A 21,069-nucleotide genomic window follows, 5' to 3' on the forward strand; every position below is an offset into this window, starting at 1 on the left:
TGATGCATGAACAATTTTTAATTGAAAAGACTAAATTCAGTTTATGATTTTATTTAGTAGAACAATGATATTTTTTTGAAAATATAATAAAATAGATATCTAAATTTTTGTCAACTCTCTTAGTAGGGGCGTCAGTGATTCTAGAGTATTTAACATTTCAATGGAGCACTCGAATCAAAAGATTCATACAAATATTATCAATGATATTACAAATATTATCTCGGGACATTTGATTACGATCGCAATTTTGTGCTAAAAAAATGCACTGAATTTTGAAAAGAAAGGAAGCGAATCGGTCTAAATCTGAAGAGTTCGACTTGCCAAGCACATGGACTGAGCAAGTAACCAAACAGTACCTGCCACGAACTCGAACGGCCAGGGGGTACATCAATTCGAACACGATCGAACCTGGGTATCAAAGGGTACCTCCAAGTCCGAGCCTTGAAGGATTTCTTCCTTCATTCCTCGTAGCTAAGAATGAATTTAAGTAGTTTTCTTCGAAATTGTTTGGTCTCCGCTCTTCACTGATAATACCCTTTCTCTCTTCAACTACTTTTTATGGTTTAAGCTTTGGAGGAGTCGCCCTTCCTGCGAAGCCTCAGTTCCAGCGATTTGGTAATTTTTCTTCCTTTTGAACTTTTTTACCTTCTGTCTTGGATTCACCATACTTTTGGGTTCATGAGGTTGTATAGATTTGTATGATTAATTGTTTAAAATGTCCTCCACTATCTTCAATATTAAGTCAAACATCCAAAGGAGTAGGGAATAACTTGAAGTTGATGATAGGATAGTGTATGTTAGTGATGGTTTCAAGAAATCGTAGTCCTGTATGACTGTATCAGGGGAAAGGATAAGTATTGTTGCAGATAACTATCTCTGAACGTTTGCTAGTTGGATGCGTTTTGAGGAGAAAGAGGGCATTTAATTCTCTGGTTGCCATGACCTTGCCACAGTGATTAGAACTGGGGAGGCGTTTTGGTTATATTAGTTGGGATTTTTCTGAATCCATTTGATTTATAATCTTGATAGTATTTCAAGTTGTGCTACCTAACATTTTGATAACTCTGTTGACAGTGGAGCTTACAAGCTATGTAATTTTCCTTTTGGCCTTCAGGTGCATAATTCAAACCACCATGTATGCGAATTTAGAAGTACCTTCTTCGATTTGTTGTGAGAAAGCTATATTAACTGAAGAACAGCATATGAAGGTATTTCTGACAGTTAAAGCCCTTTGACTGCTGAATCTAGAAACTAAGATAGTTGAAATGCTGCCAATTCTTTATGGAAAGTTGCTAACTCTTGTAGTTCTAGTTCATCGTTTACAGATTTCTGAGGTGCGGAGGCTTTTAGGGCCGTTGTCTTGTAAATCGTCGATTTACTGTTCTGATCCAACCATTTCAAGATACTTAAGGGCAAGAAACTGGAATGTGAAGAAGGCAACTAAGATGCTGAAAGCAAGTTTGAAGTGGAGGTCAGAATACAAGCCGGAAGAAATTCAATGGGTACTTCACTTCTTACTCTTAGTCAAGTATTTTTGAACCAAGTTTTTTATTTCAACGCTCAAGCCATGGCATTTCATCCATTAAATAGTTAGATATCTCTTGCAGGATGAGGTTGCTCATGAAGCTGAGACAGGGAAACTTTATTGTGCTAACTATAATGACCGACACGGAAGAACAGTTATAGTCATGAGACCGTGTTGCCAGGTTCCATTTGCATTATGCAGGCCTAACAGAGGTCTACTGAACATTTTCTTTATTTTGAAGTTTGTGTTTCTTGTAGTTATTTTAGAAAGAATCAGGGAAGAAAAAAGGTGTTCTGAGATTGTCTGCCACAATAACTCTTATTAAGATTAGATGGAGTCTCTAATGCTGCACAAGTAAACTTGACTTCCTATAGATTTGGTTTAAGTTTAATGACCTCGTACTTTCTCGACCACAGAACTCGAAGACTGTAAAAGGACAGATTAGGTATTTGGTGTATTGCATGGAGAATGCTATCCTGAACCTGTCGCCAGACCAGGAGAGTATGATTTGGCTGATTGATTTCAAGGATTTTGATATGTCAAATATTTCATTGAAAGCAACAAAAGAGACTGCACATGTTTTACAGGAACATTATCCCGAACGCCTCGGAGTTGCAATTCTATACAACGCGCCTAAGTTTTTCGAACCCTTCTGGATGGTATAATTCATTTGAAGAACTCACTGCTTTCATTCAAATATCTGAATTTACTGTATATCTTCCAGGGATCTGTGGCCCATAGGAGTCCTAGTAGTAGTACACTGCCATTTCTGTTTTACTTACTACAATTATTTGACGTTTGTACTGTTTTAATTTAAAGGTTGCAAAGCCTTTCCTGGAGACGAAAACTGCCAACAAAGTGAAATTCGTTTACTCCGACGACGTAAACTCGAAGAGGATAATAGAGTCTCTTTTCAATATGGATCAGCTGGAGTCTGCATTTGGTGGAAACAATAATGTTAGTTTCAACATAACCAAATATGGCGAGACGATGAAAGAAGACGATAAGCGGATGCGCTGTTTCTGGTCTGGAGTAGATCCTACCAGTCGTTGCTGCGCCCTATTCGTCGACTCTAAAACCTCAAACTCGATGATGTTCATATAACTAGAGAAGCTGATGGCAGCTGAGGCAAGGTATGTGTTTGTATATCTTTGAAGTAACAAGCTCTTATGGTCTGATTTGTTGTGGACATGATTAGAAAGAACAGACGTTGTTGTTCATGAATGTTGGCTAAGAAATTTGTCCATTATTAGCTGTGTGAGTGTGACAATGACATGAAGGCCACCTTATAATAATCAAAACATGTTGGTCCTGTTTAAGGCATCCTTCCAAAAGACCTTTCTTTTTACAACAAATGAAAAAGGTTGAATCCAGTTGACTCATCTATCTTGCCCAACCACAGTGACTGCTCCTCAGCTATCAACCCATTCCCCACCAAAATTTTCAGCTCAAGGTTTAGCTCCCATTTATTGTTCTCTCCTATGATCTCTCATTTACGTGTATATATTTTAATTAATTGAGTTATTTTGAAAAAAAATGAAAACAACTATTTTAGTTCAACTACGGAGCTAGAGATTGAACCATCGATGCAGTGTTTGATTATAAAATATTGTGGGAGTGGGAGAAGAAAATATGTAGAAGTTAATCCACCCCACATGATGATCCATTTTTTAAAATGAATTAAAATAGGGTTAATTAAATGAGATTCATAATTAGTTTAATCTGTGTTTAATGATTCTTAGTTCCAAAGCAAACAACTTTACTTCATTTTATTTTCACAACTATGCAGAAAAAAACAATAATAATAATGATAATAATTGGAATCTAAATTCTCATCTTCAAGTGAGCTGTTTTCACGTGTGTGCGCTTCCAATTGTTTTAAGTATATAAATGGACCACTAATTTATTGGACCTTATATTCCCCTCCCTCATTTCATTAACATTACACTAACCATGGATTAAAGTTTTATTATTCACTTAATATGCAAAGTTAGACTACGAACATAACTCTGTTAATTTCATTCGTCTAAATCAAAAACTTACCGCTCATGGGGCTACTATTATTACACTAGTGTCAACTCTCTACTACCTCTAGGCTCTGGGCCTAAGCGAACTACCCTATGGCACGTATGTGTGTCACAACATGACGAGTGTCTTCCTCTGAAAAATGGTCTTTCCAGGACCCAGGTTGGATTATGCACTCACTTTTTCATAATGGATGTCGTAAATGGTTTAGCATGGACACAAGAGAGTCCATTGCTCGATGAGATTTCTGACGGATGGATGTTCGAGATGTTCTGGCACTTTGGTCGACACATGTATTAATTTTAAACGGATGTGTCCGAGCAAGCCACATGAGTCGTGTTGTTGGGAACCGAAATGATGATGAGATGCGCTGTTGCTTATGAGAGACATTGGTATAGAGTAGAGGCAAGGTCAAACCAAATGACTTAGCCGAAGTAAGTTAACTAAAGTCGCAGATGATGCAACATGCATTCACGAGTGATGTGTATGGTCGAACAAGCTTGAATTTTGCATAAATTGTGTTCGGTTGACGAACGCAAACCTCACCAAAGGTCCGACAAAGCCGCAAAATTAGGAAAAAATGTGAATGGGGTTTGAGTTCTCTTTAAAATTTGCTATAAGCGTGTTGAGATCATGATGCCGCACGATTGAAGAAGTGCGACCGTAATATGGAACACCTATTATTTTTAAGTACAACCGCTCAATAATAAAAAATAAAAAAAAAATCATTAAATGAGTTAGAAGCAAAATTACAAATAACTTGATGGGTGAAAATGAGAGGCTGACGTGGATTCCTTATTTTTAATTACGCAGAGGAGTCATTATCAATTGTAATGAACGGTCCAGATTCGTTCCCCATTTGCTGGCCCTCTTTTATCATCTTCTTCTCCACTGCTTCACTTCTTCTTCCTCCTCAAACCACAACCGCTTTTTCCCCTTCTGCTTTTACAAATTTCAAACCATGTCTCTCGGCAACACCTCACCTGCTCCGATCAAAAAAACCACCAGCATGACCGACATCACCTTCGATCTGGGCGGCGGAGGCTCCATCCACGACCGATTACCGCCGTCGCCTGCTCCTCCGACAAAACCCAGCTCCCAACAGCTGATGTCGCCAAGAAATCACAGAAGGCATTCGATTGATCTACAAGACAACGCCAATTTCCTCAGAGATTGTTCTCTTTGCTCACGCCCTCTTGTTCCTGGTCGTGATATTTACATGTACAGGTAAGTCCAATCCAATCCAATCCAATTAAATTCAACAATCCCTGTTTTCTTGGAATGAAACAGAAAGCGACTCTGTTTTCAGGGGAGACAGGGGATTCTGTAGCGACGAATGTCGGCAACAGCAAATGAAGCAAGATGAGAGAAGGGAGAAGTGCAGTTTAGCATCAAAGAAAGCGGCAGCCAAGGCGGCGGTGGTATCTTCATCGGCCGCCGTTGTTCCTCCACAAATCTCCGGCAAGGGAGAAACGGTGGCTGCATCATAGTTCATCCATGGATTTATCTTTTTCTATACCCAAGTGTTGTATCTGTTAATCTATCATATTCTAAGCAAAATCCCCACAAATTCATCCCTCGATTCTTGAATACATCCATCTTCACTGCGAACAATCATTCAATGAAAACCCATCTCCATTACTTACAGATACACTTCTTTATGTTCTTCATTTCAATGGGTTGATTGCAGAGCCCGCATCTGAGGGCTTGTCAGCATGGCACGGATCGGGGCCCATTCCCGTAACAAAAGCCCATCTAAATTCCGATATTCACTTCAAAAGTAATTTTTTATTTTTTTAATTTATACCTTAATTATTATTTTCCATATCGTAGTTTATTAATTAATTATATATATATATACTTACAAAAGATAAAGCTAGCACGGTAGATGTCTTTACCGACGCACGTATCATTGGTATTGATGCATTGTTAGGTTGTCGAGTCAAATCAGCTTCGTTTTGTCCGTTGCAGAAAAAGAATCCTTTTAAAATGTTGAATATTCACCACAATATTCGTTTTTCTTTTGCTAATGATTTCGATGGTGAATCTCTCCTTTGATATCTTTGGACTTATGAGTGGACGACCTCATACGCCGGCTTCGGGAATTCTTTGATAAAAACTGTATTCATGCCTTAAAGTAAAGTGTTCCTCCCCAAGTCTACCCCGAAAACTCAATTGAATGTAGTCTATTAGCTCTCGGTCTCTGCTTATAGGGGTAGAAGTGTTTGGTCGCTGAGGTTTCCTTTTCTTTATCTTCATTAGTTAAGTAAAGACCGAACTATTTCAAACATTTTTAATTGGTTGTTCAATTCAACAACAATTTTCTTTTAATTCAAAGTACCTGTTGTATGGAAAATACTTCTAGAAGTTATGGACGGACAACAAATATTGCTCAATAGAGTGCCTACTCTGCATAGATTATGCATATGGGCCTTCCAACTGATTTTAGTGGAAGAACGTGATCTTTGTTTACATTCATTAGTTTGTAAGGGTATCAATTAACACCTAGTAGCAGTCACAGTCAGTAGATATTGTTCTCTGTGGGTTTTATTTCAAGGTTTTTAAAACTCGTAGAGAGAAGTTTCCACACCCTTTAAAGAATGCTTCGTTCCTCTCTCCAATTGACGTGGGATCTCACAATCCACTCACCTTCGGGGCCCAACGTCCTCATTAGAACTCGTTCACCTCTCTAATCGATGTGAGATCTCACAATCGATTCTATTTAAAAATAAATTAATTTAGCCAATATATTTTAAATAACTAATAATTTAAAATGGTGTAAATTTTAAAAAAAGTCTTTAAAGTACGATTTAAAATGATTTTTTAATAAATAAAATTTGACTTATTATTATGATCGAGATAATATTTTATTTCTTTCTATTCAACTTGCTAATTCATATTGATGTAACATATTTAAATACAAAATTTATTTGGTCACCAAGTTGTTAAATTTTAATATTAGAAATTCCATGAAATTATTATTTTTTAAATTCATTAATATTTTTTTAAAGCTATCTTGATCATATTCTGGATGGGACAATCATCTCGAAACTGTGCTTTGATGCTCTCCACCGACGCTCAGCTTCACGCAGCGCACCATTGTTCGTGTGGGTGTGCGTGGGGTTGGGGAGCCCCTCGATTCCCCTCATCCATTTTTCAACCCCTTTTTCCATTCCCCACTTCACAGCCCATCATTTCTCCTTTGAATTCAATCCCCAATCCTTACTCTGTTGCGCTTTTTTTGCATTCCATTTCTTAATCATCACTTATGAGCAAGTGGGTATTCATTAAAATTTCCAAGCAGCCCCTATTGGTTGCCTCTGCCCTGTGTTGCTTCCTTCAAGAAATTTGATGAACTTTTGTAGGTCAAATCCAAGAAAAAACAAGTTCAAACACTCTTTGATGTGTTCTGTGAATTCCATTTTATATTTGCTGTTATATATTTCTGTGGAAAGAACAAGATAAATTCAATTTTTATCTCTGATTTGTTCTTTCTTTTTTGATTTAAGAACATGATACAATGCCACTTTCCCATTTTACACTATTTCCTTTCCCTTTCACTCCCATAATCCATCCCACTACTGATGAACACTGTGTGGGTTGAGCTATATGCCCCAGCTTGGTGAGTGCCTCTTATCTTGTCTTGTACTAAACAAACAAATCCCTAACTTTTGTTGTTTTTCTCTGTCAAACGTCGTTCATTATCTTAGGACTACACGATGATACTGCATCTGCTACTGTGAGAAATATATGGTCTTGTCCTATCAAATCTGCAAACTCTGATGCGTGAAGCTTGTGGATCACCACGGGCCCTGGATTGGCTAGAATCAGCTGTTTCCATTGATGAACATAACTTCAGGTTAGGAGACACTAAGTTCATTCATATCTTTTTTTACTGTTGTTTGTTAAAATGATCTGAATTGGCTGCATTTGAGACTAGTTATGCTGTTTTTACCTGTATTTCTCGTTTCTTGAGACTCCCATTTAGTTCTTCCAAAGCATGTATGCCACTTGTGTCTATGTCAGTTACAGCTTCAGCATGAAACATAGACATCATTGTTAGTTTAGTTGGCCCAAAAGTGTCTTGAGTGCTTTCTCCACTGTGTAATTTGGATTCAAAATGGGTTTGAAACTGATACTTACGTGACATTTCAACTATTAGAAACTGGATTTTGTTCTGGTAGGACTCTTTTGTTAATTCTTCCTCGTCAACCAGCCATCTCAATATCCTGTAAATAAGTTGAACGTGAGCTTCAACAAGCTTACCATTGTGTTAAAATGCGTCTGCTAGGAAGAGGTTTTCACACCCTTATAAGGAATGCTTCGTTCTCCTCCAATCGATATGAGATCTCACAATCCACCCCCCTTGAGGCCCAACGTCTTCGCTGGCACACCGCCCGGTGTCTAGCTCTGATACCATTTGTAACAGCCCAAACCCACCGCTAGTAGATATTGTTCTCTTTGGGCTCTCCCTTTCAGGTTTCCCCTCAAGGTTTTTAAAACGTGTTTGCTAGGAAGAGGTTTCCACACCTTTATAAGAAATGTTTCGTTCCCCTCTTCAATCGATGTGAGATCTCACAATCCACCTCCCTTGGGGGCCTAGTGTTCTCACTGACACACCTTCCGATGTCGGGCTGTGATACCGTTTGTAATAGCCCAAGCCTACTGCTAGGAGATATTGTCCTCTTTGGGCTTTTCCTTTTGGGTTTCCTCGCAAAATTTTTAAAATGCATCTGCTAGGAAGAGATTTCCACACCTTCATAAGAAATGTTTCATTCGCCTCTCCAACCGATGTGGGATCTCACAATCCACCCCCCTTGGAGGCCCAACATCCTCCCTAGCACACCGGTCAGCATCTGGCTCCTATACCATTTGTAACAATTCAAGCCAATCACTCGCACATATTGTCCTCTTTGGGGTTTCCCTTTCGAGTTTCCCCTCAAGGTTTTTAAAACGCGTACTAGGAAGAGATTTCTACACCCTTATAAAGAATGTTTTGTTCCCCTCTCCAACCAACGTGGAATCGTACACCACGTCTCTTAAATTTCAAATATAGGAACATCAAAGACAATGTTAGGCTGCATGGGGTGACCATCATCTATCTATACCTTTCCTTGATGTAATTTGAGTTGGAAAAGTAAATGGCTGAATCAACTCTCACAATCAAAACGCCAGGAACTTTGGTTGCTTCGGGATATTGATGTATGTTTCTATAAACGGTTGTCCTTGGGATCTTTCCAAGAAGTGCAGTCCGTGGTCTGGTAACTTGTAGAAGGATTTTGGCGAAGGAAATGGATACCTACAAAAGGGAAAAGAACAACCAAATAACTAGGAAGATCTCTCTTCACATTCAGCAGTTTAAGAATGAGTATCAGTTACCGCAATTAGAAGGCCCATCTCTACAGAGAAAAAGATGACACCGAGGAAGGCTCCCATACAAGCAACAAAATCAAATTTATCAATCTTCCATATCAACTTCGCTGCATGCAAGTCAACCAGGTTGATCACAGCATTTATAATGATAGCAGATAGGATAGCGTTTGGAGTATATTTGAAAAGTGGAGTGATGAATGCCAGAGTTAGGACTACTACAAGGGACATCACAATGTTGGATACTGCAGTTTGGCAGCCAGCCATGTAGTTTACGGCTGATCGAGAGAATGAACCTGCAGCCAATGATATGGACACAATCATTTGACAATGAGGTTCTTGTTCTAATACATTGTCTTTTCTTTCTTTCTTTCTTTCTTTCTTTCTCACCTGTTGCTACATAGCAGGAAGTCATTGAACCAACAACATTCATGACTCCCATTGCTACCATTTCCTTGTTCCCATCAATTTGATAGTCTTTCATTGCAGCGAACGTTCTTCCGATCGCTACGGCTTCCTAAACATCCAAACAAGAGATTCAAAACATGAACACAAAAAGTGACAGCTATGTTGAGGATTGTTGGGAGGGAGTCTCACATTGGCTAATTTAGGGAATGATCAAGGGTTTATAAGTAAAAAAATACATCTCCATTGGTATGAGATCTTTTGGGAAAACCCAAAAGCAAATCTAGGTGAGCTTGTGCTCAAAGTGAACAATATCATACCATTATGTGCTCAAAGTGAACAATATCATACCATTATGGAGAGTTGTGATTCCTAACATGGTATCAGAGCTATGTCCTTAATTTAGTCATGTCATAGAATCCTCAAATGTCGAATAAAGAAGTTGTGAGCCTCGAAGTCGAGTCAAAAGTGACTCAAGTGTCGAACAAAGGGTGTACTGTGTTCGAGGACTCCAGAGAAGGATTCGAGCCTCGATTAAGGAGAGGTTGTTCGAAGGCTCCATAGGCCTCAGGGAAGACTCTATAGCATACTTTGTTCGAAGGGTGGATTGTTGAGAATTGTTGGGAGGGAGTCCCATGTTGGCTAATTTAGGGAATGATCGTGAGTCTATAAGTAAGAGATACATCTCCATTGGTACGAGGCCTTTTGGGGAAGCCCAAAAGCAAAGCCATGAGAGCTTGTGCTCAAAGTGGACAACATCATACCATCGAGGAGAGTCGTTGGTTCCTAACAAGCTCAACTTTCTTCCAATAGTAGAGTAGTTTTAGAGTATGCTCACCGTCAATGCTACCATACCCGCCACGGCACCGATCTTAAGCCCTTTTAGAAGGTGTTGATCTGAGAAATACAAGTCTTTCACAGATGGGGGATTGATCCCTTTCTTTATGTGTTTCACCTAACAAGTTATGAGAAAAGGGAAGTAAAACAGTCGATCTTGGAGGTAGAAGAACACCTGTGATGGTAATACAATAGTAATCCAAATGCTTACAATTGCAACCCCTTGCTTATCAGCACGAGTAAGGTAAACCAAAAGGGTAGACAGAACAACAGATATGAGTGGAGCAATAGCAGGCACCCAGAACAGCTTCTTGTTCCTCTTCCCCTGTGCTCCATAACATTAACAACAATCATAAGAAAAGGAGCAGTAGAAAAATGGATGAGTTCTTTACTAATGATGAAGTACGGGACTTTACAATGAATTTTGCTAATAGAAGAAAGCATAAGAAGGTTGCAGCAATCACTATTGTCTGCCAGTTCCACTGTCATAAAGTATACAAAGTATCAGTAGGAACAGTATTCGAATTAGCAGAAGCCGATAAATTTTCGGGGAACTCACTCCGTGTTGCATCGTGCCGAATACCGACTGCATAACCGAGATAATATCGGTTTTCTTTGTGAAATTCTTTATGCCAAGAAATCCCTTGAGCTGTTGGAGAGCAATGGTGATGGCAGCTCCCCCCATGAAGCCAACAATAGCAGCATGGGACAAGAAGTCAATTAGGAATCCCAACCTGATCCCAGAGTTCAAATTTTACACTCAATAAACTGGAACTTATGAACATGGATATGATATTTCATAGGAACATAAACATTCAATATCACCTTAGAACTCCAAGGGTGGTTTGTGTGATCCCTGCAAAGAATGTAGCTGTAAAAACCAGCCGTCTGTATTCTTCTGCGTTCGTAGCCGAATCGATTTCGGTTTGAAGCATTGCCCCCAACAAGAGAGAAACAACAGCCACTGGACCAATGGCTATATCTCTTGAGCTACCCATAAGTGCATAGATTAATGGTGGAACAAAACTTGAATCTGCAAGATTTTGGCAGATGGGATTAGTCTCACAAGAACAATCCTTAACAGAGTGTTGATAAACAGCATAAACACTCACATAATCCATACTCTGGAGGCAAATTTGCAAGCTTTGCATACCCAATATCCTGATGTTGCAAGAACTAGTGATTAGCAAGCAGCCTAATGCTTAAAACCATGCCATTTTAGTATCTTCCTTCATCAAAACTGTTACCTGAGGAATGCAGAGACTGGCAATGGTGAGTCCAGCAATGACATCTCCTCTAAACTTGGAGATATTGTAATCTCTTCCCCATTCAAGAATAGGGAAAACGGCCCGGATTCCGAGGATAAATTTGCGGCGATTCGTTTGATCCTTGAATGAACGGAGAGGATCATCAGGGAAGAATGTTTCCTTCACTCCAGATTTGATTTCTTGGAACAGTTTCTGCTTTGGTGGAACTGAAACTTTGTGAATGTATCTCTCATCCTCTGAAGATGGAGTTCCCTCCTTTGTTTCAAACTTCTCTTCAGCTGAACTCATTTTAACTCTCAAATAATCACCTGAATTCCTTAAAGTTAACAAATTGTAACAACCTTAAAATTCTTCGACATGTTTGGTTGTTTTATCCCTTATGTTTTTTTTTTTTTTTGTGATGAACACAGAGAGCCTTAAAGAGTTTGGTAGGATTGAAAGACTCCACCATGATCATGTCAGTTTTGATTGAGATATAACCCACTATTTTATTCGACACTGACATCAAAGGCCCACAATGAACCTTAAAAAAAAAAACATCTCATTCCCGATCAATCAAATAGTTATCGAACAAGACTTGACCGAAGAACAACGATCATAAAACACAACAAAGGAATATAAAAAAGTACGATCATCCCTTACAATGTAGCTGAAAAGGAAAAAAAAGGATTCATGTGACTCACCTGTCTTCTTCTTCTTCAACACTCTTGAAGTTCCAGAATGTTTCTGGTTTGATCTCTGACAGATCCTTGTTCTGTCACTGGTTTTTTTTTTTTTTTTTTTTTTATTCTAACAAAAAAATTACTCCAGAGATTAATTTTATTTATTTTGTTTATATATATAGAGAGAGAGAGAGAGTGAGAGAGGCAAACAAAATAGAGAAATTAATGGGTAGATGCAATGAACCCACAAATTTGGCTATTTTAAGGATGACACTGAAACTGTTCTTGAGATTCTAGCCACGCATGCATGCTTCTGGGATTTTTTTTCATCTCATTTTTGGCAAACGTCAATATATATATATATATATATATATATAATTGAAGGAGAAAAAAGTAAATGTATTTCTTGGCGAGGGCCCACTAATGGACACGTCGGATTGTGTTGTACTTGGTCGGTTTTTCGTCCTTCTACCCTATGTGACTCTCTCTGTGTGTGCGACCATTTCAAATCCAAAATTAACTTTTACCAAAGCTTTTTGACCAAATGGGTTAAAAATACTTATAAATTAACTTTTGTAATTTTTTAAATTTAAAATTTTTGTTTTTATGGGAAATTTTGTGGGCTTAAATTAGAAATTAAATTATTTTCTTTCCTTAATTGCTAATATTACAACTATTACAATAAATTTGTTTTTTTTTTGTTTTTTTTTTCATTTCGATAATGTTAAGAATTATTGAATGAAGCCGTCTCATATTAGTTAATTATCTATATAGAGAGTCTCGTGCTCAACTTGTCAATCTCGTGCTTGCTTCTCTCAAAGTTAACGTGAGATGAGATGAGATGAGATGTAAGAGTAATTCTAAGATTCGAACTTATTCCAAAGAAAGAGCAAATTAATCGCTTAAGATGCAAAAACATCACTCTACTTTTGCAACTATACCATATATTATTCTATTTTGACCATCTTTATCCTAATTATAAAATATATATATATATATATATATATATATATTCACAAACTACATAATAACTCGAGCATAATTCTATGGAGAATTTTTACGAAGATTTCGTGAATACTTTGGGTACATTCTCCACTTCGATTCATAAATTTATTAATTTATTTGGTTCATCTCCCAAATCATGAACGAGCATCGGTGTAGAGTTATTGTCATTTTGTATTTGCCTAGAAGTAATTGAGAGAAACTTTGTAACGAGATACACTTGTAAACACTCTGGTTATAGTGATTGGCTACTACCTATGGATGTAAGGAAATTTCTTCCCTCCAAACCACATAAATTTTGTGTCTTTTTGTTTAATTTCTGTTTGTAGGTGTGTGAGTATAATCCATCTTGTTTCTGCTTCCATTACAACAATTGGTATAGTAGCATTCGGGATACAATAATTGGTATTAGAGCATTTTGATTGTGGCATCAAGGTACAAGAATAAAAAAGATAGGATTAACAACGACAATCGATATTTTACGATCAAGTGTGCCTTTCGTGCGGGTCAAAACTTGCCCAAAAAGGAATTTCACTACCTTAGAACTGTTATTAGTTGCAGCCACCATTCACTGGAGCTTCAGTGGCCGGATCCCCTGTCATTAGGTCACTAACTTTCTTGACATTCCAACATTGGACAGGTGTCAGCCTTCATACATAGCCTTACGACTTTGCGGAGACCTATATTTTTATTATTATAAAAATACAAAAAAATTATATAAAAATGCATCGGTAAGGGATCGTTACAACAAATTCATATGTACATAAGCACAAAAGGCCATGAGCATTGTGAAGCTACCTAGGTTGTCTAAAAAGCCCAATGGACAAGCCAACCCAAACATGCTCTGTTTTTCTCTGTTTTCCTCTGTTTTTCTCTGTTTCTCTAAGCTTGTGCTCCAAATTCAACTGCTGTACAACTTCACTAAACTCTCTAATGAATGGGGTTTAGAGCCTGGAATCTCCTTCACTATTCTCCCATTTCTGTATATCTTGAAAGCTGGAATGGACCTCACCTCCTCCAACTTCACCAAATAAGGATGGTCTTCTACCTCCACCTGATGTCCCAATTATCCATCATTTTAGCCTTCTAACCTCAAAAATTTAGCCAAAAGTTTCAACAAAAACTACCATTTTGATCCACCTTTAGGAAGTTTAGCCACGGAAACCGCTCGTAAACCGACTCAAACACTTCAAGCCCCTCTTTCTGGTAGCTTTTGTTGCAAAACAGAACCACCGACATCCCTGCTAACACAACCCACTGCTTAGAAATGTACACAATTCATAGCAACAAAAATCACTCCTCTTCGTATTGTGTTACTCACCAGGAGAGGTAACAAAGTGCCTAAAACGCTCATAACTTGAAATACACACCAAATTACACCCAAATTTCAAGTCTTTGATGTCCTCCCCATGTTGCTTCCTGAGTTGGAGCTGCGCCTCAAACAGAGCCCTCCCCACTTCCTCATTTCCTGGTCTCTCTCTTATCAACACCTCGTAATCTTGAATTGAAGCCTCCCATCTCTCCATCTTGTCTCAAAATTAAGCTAAATCTTAACAAACAACCTTAAAGCTCTGTTCTTTTAAGGTTTAGAATTTTACTTACTTTTGCATTGCAATCAGCTCTGCGGTGTCTGGCTTTGCTGTAGCATGGCTGTGTCATAAGAGCTGCAGTGCAATCTTCAACAGCTTTCTCGTACCGCCCCAGCTTCAATCGACATGCTGCTCGGTTGCATAGCAAAATCGAGTTATACGGGTCGTGTTCTAATCCTTCACTGTATGCAGTACAGGCTTCTGGAAATCTTGATTCCTTGAAGAGAAGATTGCCTCTCAATCTAGCTGATGAAACAAGTTTAGCCCATTTTGCAACTCTGTTTGCTTCCATATTAGTTGGATCAAGCCTTGTTGATCGTTCTGCTGCTGCCATAGCTTCCTCAAACCTGTGAGATATCAACATAACCTTCAATGAAATGAAGTCCTGTTCTTAATTTCAACATCAAATTTGACCTTCTAACCTGCCCATTGTCGTGTAAACTTGTGCCTCAATGGATAAAATAAGTGCACTATCAGCTACACTAAATGACTTGGTTAGCAAATTTGGTTCGAGGGTTTGACCCTTTTGGTAAATGGCATAAGCCTCTTGATATCTATGGAGCTTCAACAAGGCCTCAGCTTGCAAAGCGTAGAGCTTATAAGCTGAATCTGAAACAGAGGAAATTGCCCATTTGGTCTCTTTTAACAGAGTGTCCCATTCTTGTAGCTTCCTTGCTTCAATACACTTACTCAAACAGCTCTGAAGAACACAGGCTCTGTTCATGTCGTTTATGTCACTGTAAGGGCCTGATTGTTCCAAGTGAGCCAATGCTTTCTCAGGCTCCCCAATTCTGCAATCAAAATGGCATAAAGTTTTGAACCCATAAGAGAAAATGGATATTTGTTGTGTTACCTGAGATAGGTAGTGGCTAAACGATGATGGGCTCTTTGATATGATGGCTGAATCCTTAATGCCTTCTTGCATTCTTCAATGGCTTCCATGAAACGGTGCAAGGCAATCAAAGAAGCTCCTTTGTTGCTATAATAAACAGGATTCTCTGAATCTAAAGCTATTGCTCTGTCATACAAAGCTAATGCTTCTTCGAATTTCCCCTGTTTGTAAGCTTCATTTCCCATGGATTTCAACTCATCCGGCTTTAATCTAACGCCTTGAACATGTCGAAATGCACATGAATTTCCCCTCATAATGTTCCCCATGTTGCCATTTCCTCTAAGTTTTGGACTTGAATTCATCTCTTGTCGATTCCTTGGACTGTTGTTTGTCGATCCAATTGGCTTCAAATTACCCAAAACTGACCCATTACTTAACGAGATTCTTGCAGCATCGGAAGGCCTCCGACTTTGATTCTTCTGGTGAGAAATCGAAGGTCTTGGTTGATCCAAAGTGGGTTTTTGGTGGGTTCTTCGATCTTGTTCCAATGGCGTCTTGGCATCATCAGAAACAGAGCAATTTTCAGAGGTATTTGTGGGTAATGAATGAACAGAGGATTTCTTAAACCACTTGCATCGTGGCTGGAAAATCCATCTCATAAACCCACAAAAAGAGAACCCAGCTGTCTTTTCCATGATCAAGTTTAATCTATGAATGGGTCAATGAAAAAAGAAAGTAAAAAACAGAGCAGCGAAGAACAGAGTCAGAGCGAAGAACATAGTGTTCTTAAATTCAAGAACGACGGACAATGAAATGAAACGAAGAAAACCCATTACGAAAGCAGCAAGAATCATACCGTTCTTGTAGTGTAAAAGAAGCAGATTGTTGATATTATATACAGAACAGAGTGTTCTTATATTCTTAAAGCTCCATGGATGAACACATGAACTGAGGCGAGCAAACCCAGAAAAGGGTTTGTAATTAATAAAGAATTAAAGGTTTTGATGAATGAAAGAGAAAGATTAAATGGGTAGTTCTGGAGTGGGTTCGAAGCTACCAATATATAAATAAAGGGGATTCAACGCAGAGCCGAATTAATCCGTAAACAAATAATGGCGCCCCTACCATTCATATATATACATATATTAATAATAAGTCAATTTAGTGAAGTCTTAAAAAAAATGAAATGATGTTAATCTGAAAAGATGTTGATTGATGAATTTTATATGATCATATAAAATTTTACTTAGAAGTGATGATCATACATTTATATAAATAAGATAATGAAAGGTAAGGCGTTACCAATCATCTCTTTTATTTCTTAATTATCATAATATTAATGATGACAAAGCATTTGTCCTTTCTTTGTCCATTTTTTTAAGCGTATTTAATGTCTATTTTGTGAATTTTAAAAAGGGTTTAATAAAATTTTTAAATGTAATTAGAATCATTACTATTTGACTTGTTCTCGAGCCTAAAAAAAAAAAAAAAAAAAAAATCAATATTCATTACATAAAGATATTTTAAAGTAATCCATATTACTCTTTGTGAAATAGATCTTGCATTCAACTAAGTTTTTGATGAGGAAACAGGAGTTTATACTATTGCTGGAAGGCATGTCGGGCTGTGAACTCAGTGGGAACGAGCTTCTAAAAAAAAACTAATTTAGAGTAAGAATTTCGAAAATGATTTAATTTTTTAATTAGACGAGTTCGATAATTAGGATGAAAAGGGACCCAATAAGATTTAAAGGGATCCATTAATTTTGGGTTGGATTTTGATTTGAATTGTTTGGGAAGAAGAGAAGAGATGATGATGATACACCAAAAACAAACATTGTAACAAAGTGTGGATTTTGTGTCTCCCAAAAAAGCTGTCGGTGTCGTCTACGTCGGCTGTCGGCTGTCGGCACTCCCTCACTCTTCTTACCTCAAAATATCAAAATCTTATGTTTTGCCGTTTCCCTCAACCTTCCAACAATGTAATGGTGATTTAGTGCAATAATGTTAAAAAAAAGATAACCGAACATCTCGCTTAGACGAATAATCTTTTGAACTTATTTAAAATTTTAGATTTTGGATTCAAACACTTTGAATAGAGTTCATAATATAACCCAACAGTGGTTCGAATGTATATACAAAGAATTTCTTTTTTTATACTTTTGACTATTAGATAGTACCTGTAAATCTCATGATGGGTACCCAAAAATTCATAGTGAACTTCGATAGGAGCTTCTCTTGAAGCAATAATGCGTTGATCTAGTCGCCAACGGAGCCACAAAGGACTATCTAAATTGATTCTTTTCTGGCGATAAGCTCCAATTGCATCATAGGAATTACAAAAAAAGGGTTCTTTCATATATTTATAGTTATTATTGAAATTTTTTTCATTTTTATTATTTTTGCGATTACATGGATTATACCGATTTGCACAAATACCTCAGCGATTCCCGCTCGTTAATACATAGAGCACAATAAACATATCTTGAGTTGGTACATAAATGGGATCCCCAATAGCTAAAGACAAGAGATTCATATGAAAAAAAACATAAGTAAACGCGTTTTTCCTTGAGCCTCCAATAATAAAGGTACATTAAATTTACGTGAGATTTTTAACAGCAAAATTAGGGTGCATATTTCTTTGTTTGAAGCTTAATATAACATTAAATTTTGAAATGGATAGATGGAATAAAAACCTATCTAAATTGTGGTATTTAATTCAAACTTGATAAAATAAAATAGTACCCATTTGTGGATGTAATAATATAATTAGACTATATTTCTATAAAAGCCCAATGTTCTATCGGATTCAAGATTCAAGTGATAGTCTCGCCTATTTCAATGTACATGAATTCATACATTCAGGAGTTTTAGGTAGAGCTAATCTCGTTGACAGAAGTTGGATCAGTTAACAATGCTATCTGATGTCATTAGTATGGTCCTACCAAACATTTGTTGATATCGCACATTTGGGTGTGGACAAATTTGACTTTTTGCTTACATTATGGAACTACGTTTATAGAGTGCATTATACCGATGTAGGTGTTTGCAAAGATCACAAGTACTGCTAATAGGTTTAGTCTAATATAGAAAAGTGCATTGAGACAACTTTTGTCAATGCAGTTTTGCTTCCGTGATGATTAATGACATCGAAAAAAGTCAACCATTTTGGATAGGGGTAAGACTCTTACCCATGTGATTTCTTGATCTTAACTTCATTCTTGCTATAATTACCTTTGACTTTCTTTCATTAATTTCCAATTAGCTAATAATATTGGGGATAAACCAAATTATTATGTGATATATATACATACATACATATATATATATATGTATATATATATGTCAATTAATTTCCAATTTTTACATTTTTCGTTAATTACTTATAATTATTTGTTTTATTGTGTTTTCGTGTTGAATTAGACAATATATTAAGAGAATTTAAATATTTATTTAATTTCAATAATTGGAAGATGAGGAGAGAGAATATGAAGGCCCAGCCCAGTGGGCCTCCAAGCCATTGTGGCAAGTGGTAAATGGGCCTAAGAAACGGACACGATGGATGCAAGGCCCACAACAACACATAATCCAATGGAAAAGGCCCAATATTAATATTATATTCTTCCACTCACTCGCTTGGATTTTCTCCACCTTTTTTAATTCCTTCTTTATTTTTGGTTATTTGTGTAACTTGAATGCTCAATGTTACAAGGGTAAAAAGTCAAATATACCCCTTCATTATTATTATTTTTTCTTTTAAACCCATTTGGATCATAACCATGATTACATTGAAAAATGTATCAACATTTCGTTTCATGGAATACGTTACAGGAGGTGAGATAGACGACAAGTAGCTTGTTTCCAAGTCAACCCGGCCGCAAGGAAGAAAGGAATCTTTTCCTCTGCTAATTTGGATATCGGGAAAGATTTTTTTGTGACAACACCTGGAGATATCAAAAGTGAGAAGGTTGACATGAATAACAAGGTTAACTTCACAAGCCTTCGCAAGTTTACCGAGAAGTCAATCTTCCTTGGATCTACAACATGTGAATACGAAAGAGGATATGCTCAAACCAGACCACATCTCGAAACACACATGGATAATCTTCTAGTGGGCCCGTTTTTTATTCATAACTCAATCGAATACATTGTTAACCCCTGCAGTGAATTGACAAGAGTGCGCTTAATTAGGAGTGACATATATCATCAACTAAGAGATCAAACGTTCGAATTCTTTCCGTGCACAAATTAAAGAAAACCCGCGCGTGCATATCTAATGAGAACCGCTTTTGAAACTAAAAAAAATAGAAGAAAAAAGGGGAAATGAAGAAAGGGTTGAAAGAGTAATGAAATTGCAAAGTGGACAAATGGAGCCCCTTTGTCTCCCAGCAACTTCAAATGCACATGTCTGTGTTTAACAAGCAAAAATAATAAATAAATAAAGACATTTATGCCCCCACCTCTGTATACCCTCAAATTAGGGCATATCTAGGGCTCCAAACCCAGGAGAGTTTAGGGTTTTTGTAGGGTACCCCTTACTTCCCCTCCTTTGTTCCATCCATTAATGGAAGAATGAACAAAATAAAGGGTTCTTATTTCTGACCTTTGACTAAGTCAAATGCTGACTGGACTAAGATTATTATTATTTTTTTTTTCCATTTTGTTTATAAACAAATTAATAGAATGCAATTAAAAATAAAATTTGAATTTTTCCTTAATTCATGGGGAAATTCCGGCTAAAAATGGGTTATAACTTATAACTTACTATTTTATGCAATTGAATTGTGACGTGTCAGTGCTTTCACATTTATATTTATATTTATATTTCTTCTACCTAAGTATATGTTCAAAGGAGTGGTGTGGTTGACACGATGAGTCAGATGGTAGGGTTGAGTTGAGTCGTGCACATTTTTATTTAATTATTTAAAAAAGATTTTGTTTATCTAAAACGTCTTAAAATTTAAATATCAAATATTTACATAACAGTAAATTTATTTTTTGAAAATTTTAAAACAAAATATTAACTATGAGATCCAAAATTAATATTAAGATTTTTTTTTTTTTTTTTTAATTAAAGTGAGTTAATATTGAAGTGTTTGGGAAAGGGACGAGGAAGAGGGATTTGTGGAGGCAATTAAATGATGTTTTATTCATGGAAATTTTGGTAAACGCAGGAAACCAAAGGGAGCTTCATTTTGAATTACATCGCATATTAATGCGCCATATCCCCTTTTTTTCTTTTTTAACCCAATTCTCGTTGCTTTTCTTGGTAGCCCATCTCTAAAATCCCTCTATTTCCCACCCTAACCTCCTTTTCTTTTCATTTTTCTCCCTTTCACACTCGACCCATTCGATGTCTCGTAATATAATAGATTTGCTCAATATAGACTCGTAGATCTGTTCAAGATGGTTGGGTAAAAAATCCCACATCGGGGGTTCAATGAACCCCTGAGAGTTTATCCTCACATTGAACAATATCATACATTTGTGGGGAGTGTCGTAGTTTTTTTTGTACCCTATCATGTTTATTAATTTAGTTTTAAAATTTTTGGGTT

At 37.1% G+C, this 21,069-nt stretch overlaps 4 protein-coding genes and 1 long non-coding RNA gene across 9 annotated transcripts; 3 read left to right on the forward strand and 2 right to left on the reverse strand.

Moving 5' to 3' along the window:
- The first annotated feature begins 241 nt into the window (after nt 1–241).
- On the forward strand, nt 242–2,826 carry LOC111480306 (phosphatidylinositol transfer protein 3-like). 3 transcript variants are annotated; one of them, XM_023125269.1, is made up of 7 exons: nt 242–615; nt 1,115–1,208; nt 1,326–1,502; nt 1,608–1,706; nt 1,942–2,184; nt 2,345–2,496; nt 2,688–2,826. In XM_023125269.1, the coding sequence occupies exons 2-7, from the start codon at nt 1,134–1,136 to the stop codon at nt 2,701–2,703; spliced, it is 762 nt and encodes a 253-aa protein (XP_022981037.1). In that variant the 5' UTR covers nt 242–615; nt 1,115–1,133; the 3' UTR covers nt 2,704–2,826. The 3 variants fall into 3 exon arrangements, with proteins under 3 accessions (XP_022981037.1, XP_022981036.1, XP_022981038.1); XM_023125270.1 differs by having other exon boundaries at nt 272–447; nt 489–615; nt 2,345–2,826; XM_023125268.1 differs by having other exon boundaries at nt 1,075–1,208; nt 2,345–2,826.
- Nucleotides 2,827–4,430: 1,604 nt separating this feature from the next.
- Nucleotides 4,431–5,201, forward strand: LOC111480327. Its single transcript, XM_023125301.1, has 2 exons — nt 4,431–4,777; nt 4,860–5,201. The coding sequence occupies exons 1-2, from the start codon at nt 4,512–4,514 to the stop codon at nt 5,038–5,040; spliced, it is 447 nt and encodes a 148-aa protein (XP_022981069.1). The 5' UTR covers nt 4,431–4,511; the 3' UTR covers nt 5,041–5,201.
- Nucleotides 5,202–6,590: 1,389 nt separating this feature from the next.
- Nucleotides 6,591–13,507, forward strand: LOC111480339. 3 transcript variants are annotated; one of them, XR_002717792.1, is made up of 3 exons: nt 6,863–7,172; nt 7,261–7,409; nt 13,424–13,507. It is a non-coding gene; the product is annotated as an uncharacterized LOC111480339 (long non-coding RNA). The 3 variants fall into 3 exon arrangements; XR_002717791.1 differs by lacking the exon at nt 13,424–13,507 and adding an exon at nt 8,607–8,738; XR_002717790.1 differs by lacking the exon at nt 13,424–13,507 and having other exon boundaries at nt 6,591–7,172; nt 7,261–7,617.
- On the reverse strand, nt 6,956–12,197 carry LOC111480250 (sulfate transporter 1.3-like). Its single transcript, XM_023125187.1, has 14 exons — nt 12,120–12,197; nt 11,410–11,741; nt 11,275–11,323; nt 10,988–11,195; nt 10,722–10,896; nt 10,579–10,644; nt 10,374–10,487; nt 10,164–10,280; nt 9,311–9,437; nt 8,930–9,216; nt 8,659–8,849; nt 7,694–7,779; nt 7,506–7,582; nt 6,956–7,381 (listed from the first exon to the last, which is right to left on the reverse strand). Exons 2-14 carry the CDS (start codon nt 11,716–11,718, stop codon nt 7,238–7,240), a joined length of 1,950 nt encoding a protein of 649 aa, XP_022980955.1. The 5' UTR covers nt 11,719–11,741; nt 12,120–12,197; the 3' UTR covers nt 6,956–7,237.
- Nucleotides 13,508–13,936: 429 nt separating the features above from the next.
- On the reverse strand, nt 13,937–16,596 carry LOC111480254 (TPR repeat-containing thioredoxin TTL1-like). Its single transcript, XM_023125192.1, has 7 exons — nt 16,372–16,596; nt 15,537–16,223; nt 15,106–15,474; nt 14,697–15,030; nt 14,416–14,620; nt 14,235–14,335; nt 13,937–14,148 (listed from the first exon to the last, which is right to left on the reverse strand). The coding sequence occupies exons 2-7, from the start codon at nt 16,208–16,210 to the stop codon at nt 13,996–13,998; spliced, it is 1,836 nt and encodes a 611-aa protein (XP_022980960.1). The 5' UTR covers nt 16,211–16,223; nt 16,372–16,596; the 3' UTR covers nt 13,937–13,995.
- Nucleotides 16,597–21,069: the final 4,473 nt, after the last annotated feature.

The sequence above is a fragment of the Cucurbita maxima genome, unplaced genomic scaffold (genome assembly GCF_002738345.1).
Source record: "Cucurbita maxima cultivar Rimu unplaced genomic scaffold, Cmax_1.0 Cma_Scf00006, whole genome shotgun sequence".
In the NCBI taxonomy this organism is placed as follows: domain Eukaryota; kingdom Viridiplantae; phylum Streptophyta; class Magnoliopsida; order Cucurbitales; family Cucurbitaceae; genus Cucurbita; species Cucurbita maxima.